The sequence below is a fragment of the Brachyhypopomus gauderio genome, chromosome 4 (assembly GCF_052324685.1).
Source record: "Brachyhypopomus gauderio isolate BG-103 chromosome 4, BGAUD_0.2, whole genome shotgun sequence".
Taxonomy (NCBI): domain Eukaryota; kingdom Metazoa; phylum Chordata; class Actinopteri; order Gymnotiformes; family Hypopomidae; genus Brachyhypopomus; species Brachyhypopomus gauderio.
This window is the reverse complement of record NC_135214.1, coordinates 21,608,228-21,614,227: the sequence shown is the minus strand read 5'-3', so window position 1 is coordinate 21,614,227 and position 6,000 is coordinate 21,608,228. Positions and strand designations below refer to the sequence as shown.

The 6,000-nt window shown below is 42.4% G+C and overlaps 1 protein-coding gene across 3 annotated transcripts in view; it reads right to left on the bottom strand.

The window, feature by feature from the left end:
- Positions 1-6,000, bottom strand: part of LOC143512554 (ERC protein 2-like) — a 215,104-nt gene that overhangs the window by 170,094 nt on the left and 39,010 nt on the right. For all 3 annotated transcript variants that reach the window (XM_077003020.1, XM_077003021.1, XM_077003022.1), the window contains exon 8: positions 5,682-5,849. In XM_077003020.1, the coding sequence (XP_076859135.1) occupies positions 5,682-5,849 (168 nt within the window). The remainder of the gene's footprint in view (positions 1-5,681; positions 5,850-6,000) is intronic.

Below are 6,000 nucleotides of genomic sequence, written 5' to 3'. Positions count from 1 at the left end.
AGGACCACTGCCATGCTTTCAACGTTTGTTCCTCCAAGAAGCTGACAAGTCTGGAAGCTTCTGGCACAAGCCCTGAAAAAACACATATTTGTAGCCTCAACCCCCAGACATCGATACCACCTGAACTGGCACAAGTCCAGCAGGAGCCTTCAAGCTTCTTACTTTGAGGAAGGTTTTCCTGCTGCACATTCACGGCTGCAGTCTAGTGCATGGCAGAGCTACAAACAGCACAAACCAAAACTGATGAACTCATATTGCATGAAACATTTCAGATGCATACAGTAATTTTAATGAATTCCCACCAATTTAAATGAAGTCCTACCCCATATTTTGCACATACTACAAACTTAAAATGGCATGTTAAAAATACAGAAAGGTGCCTACACTAAGGCCTAAGCTCCAGCAGTATACAGTATACAGCAGTATTTGACCCCGCATTGCAAACCATGCAACTCCATAGCCTCTTGTTTAGCAGCTCCAAAGCCAGACACCAAAAGATTGTGCCCCTAATTGCCAATTAAAGTTGTCATTTTTATCTGGCAAGAAAAAAAAAAAACCAGTGTGTACGAATGTGTTTGAGTACGTATGAGAAAGCTAGAGAAAGAAAGAGCGAGTGAGTGTGAGTGAGTGCACATGGGTAGTCGTGTGGAACAGAATATACTGTCTGGAACAATGACCTGGACAGACATCTCCAACAATAATACTCAGTGGTTAGGACCAGGGACGTAAATGAGGATTCAAATAACTGAACAGTCATTTGAAATGGATTATTCCGACACTTCTAATTTATTTTGTTCTGTATTAAGCATTTTGGTTCCCTCAAAAATGTTCATTTTCATTTGTTTCCTTCAGCAAACATCTTTTCAGTACATCTTGAATGAGCGTACCAAAGTGAGGTTACACAGCATGAACACAGTGAGCTGTTAGTTAACCGCATGGTTCTTTGATTGTGGCGTTCCAATAAAAACTCATTGCAACATGATGCCTGCAATCCATCATATGTGCACAGGGACACAAGAAAACCTTTTCAAAAGTGTGCTAATTTTCCTAGTGAGAAACTAGTGGGATGACCAGGTCAACCACACTTAACCCCCGAGTTCTGGAATCAAACCTACAATATGATTTGACATGCCTCTCTTTCCTAAAAAGTTCAGGAGTCTCATTTATCAATTATGCATATGCATAGGTTTATGCTGCGAAGTTCTGTTTACTCAATATTTCTACGCATAGAATCATTTCTTTTATTCTGTGCCTTTGTGTCCTGACCATACATATGCAGGAACCCCTGTCAGTAATGCAAAATTCCTCTTCATTAGCATAATTGGAAGATTATAGTGTTCACACAAAGGTGCAGATGTGATACAGAAGTTTAAATAAATTTTTCAGTGAAGCTGTGCTTTCATTGCACGTACATTTAAGCAAAACTGCAAACACTGAAAATTAGGCTAATTATTTAAAAATAATTATATAATATGATGATTTCTATGTTTCACTTTAGTATCAGCTAAAAATAATCATTTGGAGCTAAGAATGTTCTATAAAGTTAACATTACAGGTGCAGGATCCACAATAACATTAGCCCTATTGGTTTGCCTGTTGAATGACTGTAGCTAAGGTTAACTTAATATTATCAACACATAAAAAAAAAACATGAATCTAGAGCTTATCTACAGCTTATCTACAGCTGTGTTACAATCAGGGAGCAAACTCGTTAAAACTCGCTAGGGGAAAGTGTGTTTTACGTCAGTGTGGTTATGTATGTCAGGATATATGTAGTTACTAGAATGGGCAGAGCTGACCTCGGAGCAAACCCAGGGTCTGGACCTGGTTCAGACATATAGAGTTGCACTGCTGTGTCTTCAGCAGGCGTGTTTCTCCTAGGGTTCAGGTTCAACAGTTTCAACGGTAGCGTGAAGCCGGACCCGTCAACACACCCTGTGGAAGGGGGGTGGGGTGTGCGGCGGGTCATTATCATTTAAAGGAACAGGACTCGACCCGGCCGTGAGAAAGGAGCCGTGCGAAAGGTGCCGTGGCTTGATCCATGAGCTGTTTTGACCGAAGCATGTCACAGACATTTCATTAAGACCCCAGAGAACTGTGATGACTTGTGAAAAGGGGTTATATTAAGTCCACGTCACCAACATATAAAAGGCACATTTAAAGATTAACTGCAACGATTCAGACAATTGCTGACCTTGCCTTGCTTGAAGATTGGCGGGCGCTGCTTTGAGCTCGGAACGGCTTTTTAAGGACCACACAGACCTATTTGCTGGCTCATCACTCAATTTAATTTGTCCAGGGGAATTTGCGTTGATCTGCGCCAGCCCCCCCACTGACGCGGCTAACACAATGCATCAGCGTCCACGCGCTCGCTGGGCTTCCTTCAGCTTCGGGGGTCTTAGCCACCGCCGCATTCCTCTGAGATATTGGAGACAGTTCTGGTATTTCCCAGCCATGAGCCGAATAACGCTACTTATATTCATATCACTCACCCTGCAGTATATTTTATTTCCAAATACAGCAGTGGAAAAGACAACAGTGGTGGGGATTACCATGCCATCGCAGGCTTTGGCAAAAGACTTTACATACACAGCCATAAAATCACTTAGTTTTAAGAAATTCCTATACATGAGAAGAGCATTTCATCAGTTAACATACAGGTGATTTGTGATGCCCGTTTGCCTTTCGTGAATGTCATCGGCAACTGACCAGGTGGGACACACAGTCCTTTTATTGCGCAGAACCGCAGTTGGACGTCGTCTCCGACACGCTGCTATTGGAGACGGCTGACATACTGGCCAGTATGAGAAGGTAGTATATTGCTGTACCGCACTGTGCAGTGTGTGCTACTGCTGCATGAGACAGAAGTTTAGGCCCCGAATCCCTGGCTGAAGACTCCTGTGGCAAATCCTTCAACTCAGCAGCGTAATTACAAACAAGCGCTTGAGTGCACACTGGACCACGCTGCAGGTTTCGTGAAAGCCCAGTGGCTGTGCTTGTGTGCTGTAATGCACACCTGCGAAGGTCTAACATTATTCAGTAATTAAGCTTTTCATGATGCCTCTAATCTGGCACGGTTCGTCAAGGTGTACTGGGCTCATTCGCTGGATCTACACGAAATACAAACAACTAAAAAATATGTTAACTGTTTTATACTGTGATGCAACAGGTTTATAATACGCCTACATTTAGCTCACATTTAATATTCTCCAAAACTGTTATGCTGAAAGTTTTAAATTACTATAATAAAATAATAAAACAATCTCTGGTTGCCGGGGTAGCATTCTCCATTTCACTACCATGAATAATTCCTTTCATGGAAGTCTCACCAATAATAGCTGCATTTTTTTTTTTACATCTAGTGATGTCACGTGAGTGGTGTAGTACCTACCGGTAGTACTTGTATAGATTTGTGGGATGTAATCATTTTCCTTTGTTGTCACCAAAGTTCAAATCAAGCCAGTTTATCTTCATGTCTGCAGTAGTTCTAACTACAGGCGATGTGCCACTAACAGCATCTGTCACCTGTGTTGTTTTCTTATGTCAAACCACTTGTTTTAGCTCAGTTTTGTGCAACAGTACCTCTGTTCCATTGACAGTGGTTACTTTTATTTCTTAACACTTTGGACTTTGCTTGTTACAGACAACAGGGAACATAAAGTCTGCATTAACTTTTAAATGGAAGATGTTTAACATATAAGATGATGTGGGCTTTTGTCTTTATGGAAATGTCTATGACTTATTATAAAAGCCAATTTTCACAAATGCCATATTCTATGTGCCAATTGTCTTGTGTGTACTGACTGTTTATTCATGCAGATGTAGAACATGTTCTGAGCAAACTTTGATAAACGAGACACCGCATTTGATATTACCTTTAATTAGTATATTAGTATATATAACCATAATTAGCTAATTACACTACTTGGACAGAGGAAACAGTTAACAAGACAGCAAAATAGGCTCCAGTGACATCTGTTGACAAGGTAAGAAGGTTAGGCATTGCTGCTGTAATACCCCTATTAAAAATGCAGCTAAATTTCTAATTGGACATCTGAGATGTGGGATTGGTTTCACGGTGCAGAACGCCAGAGAGACTGCACCCTCCAATTATAGCCTTGAATTACAGCTGACGCTGCAGCACAAAACACCGCTACTATGCAATCAGAAAATAGTCCACATAATATCAATTCAATACACCATGGCATTGCAGATTCAATAACATTTGATCAGGATGCATGAGTGTAACTCTCCAGGACACTCCGAGAATTTGCCCAAAATAAATGACATCTCTGTTCACAATACATGTGAATTTGCTTGAAACTATCTAAGAAAGATTAACAGGGCTGTTTGGCAGCTCTACTAATGTCAACTGCCACAGTTGCTGAAAAGCCATGAGAGTCGGTTCCTACCCAGAGGAGAAGAACTGTCTTTGGCTCTTCCACCACCAGTGGCTGCCATACGGCCTGGCAGGCTGCTGCAATGTTAAACCGCAACACTGTTGATGCTCGACCCTTATTATGCTAGGCAGCCTACCAGCAAAAAACTGTCAAGTCCTACACATAGCAGCTCCCTCTCTAACGCAAACACTCATGCGCACAGGCAAAGTCAAACATTGCGACGGAGACTGAAACAAGCTGATACAGACGCACACTAGCCAAGTCATGCTGTATGTAAGAGCGTACAGAGAGGCGGTATTAGGAGTGACACATTTGAGAGAGCTTGGAACTCTAGAAATCTACCTTTTAGGAGAGAGAACCAGTAGCAGAAACTAGATGAGTGAATAAGTGGGGAACAACCCCACTAAAATCACCAAAACATAGTGTAGAGAAAAGGGAGGAGAGCTTCTAGTCCACCGACCAACAAGCATTGCTGCTCAAATCCAACAAGAATCGCCGCTCAAATCCAGCAAGCATCGCCGCTCAAATCCGGCAAACATCGCCGCTCAAATCCAGCAAGCATCGCCGCTCAAATCCAGCAAACATCGCCGCTCAAATCCAGCAAACATCGCCGCTCAAATCCAGCAAACATCGCCGCTCAAATCCAACAAGCATCGCCGCTCAAATCCAGCAAGCATCGCCGCTCAAATCCAGCAAGCATCGCCGCTCAAATCCAGCAAGCATCACTATTCAAACCATAGTTCTCTTCAGTGTCCACATATGATTGCATGTGTCATGGCCTCTGCTTAACCCTCCTATTCTCTAACTTTAAATGACCCACTTCTTTTAAAATAACGTGGTATTTTGCCTCCCCACTGCCACAAAAAAAAAAAAAAAAACTGCACAGCACAGATGATTAAGGGTCTAATTTTGGTCCAAATTGCTTCCTGTAATGGAGGAGTGAACACTGGCCCCAGCTCTCCTTGTTCAGCTCCTATGCGGAGATGTAAAGTGAAAGCTCCATGCTCCACTCAAATGAGTGAGGCCTCCCCCGGCTCAGGCTAGATGAAGGAGCTGGTGAATGATGGGGAGGCCAGATGAAAGAGGGCATAAAATCTCCATCACTCCCTCCATTCCAAAGCCACGAGAAGAGAGAACAAAAAGACAACAGAAATATATATGTACCTCCAAAGAGTTACTCTCTTGTTATTCTTATTCACAGAATAACATAATTGCTTTGGCCAATTTAGCAAACGCACGTGACCTCTGACAGTAGGATAACCATGTAGCATGGACACTGACCTCTGACTGCAGGACGCTGGCTCTTTGTTCCTTTGCTGAAAGGGACTCTTTGAGGACTTCGATGTGCTGCTTGCAGTCCGAGTTCTGGTTTGCCAGGGTTTCCAGCTTTGTCTGGAGGGCCAACATTTCTGACTCTTTTTTTGATAAGTCCTGTTTTAGCTGATCCATCTGAGTGACAGAGAGAGAACGACAGAAAGAAAGAGAAGCATGTGAAACTGATTTAAAGAAAACAAGAAAGAGAAAAAGAAGTCACAACACTTTCTACAACACTCCCTTGATAAAACAAACACTCTTAAGAGGACGTTTACTGGACAGAGTG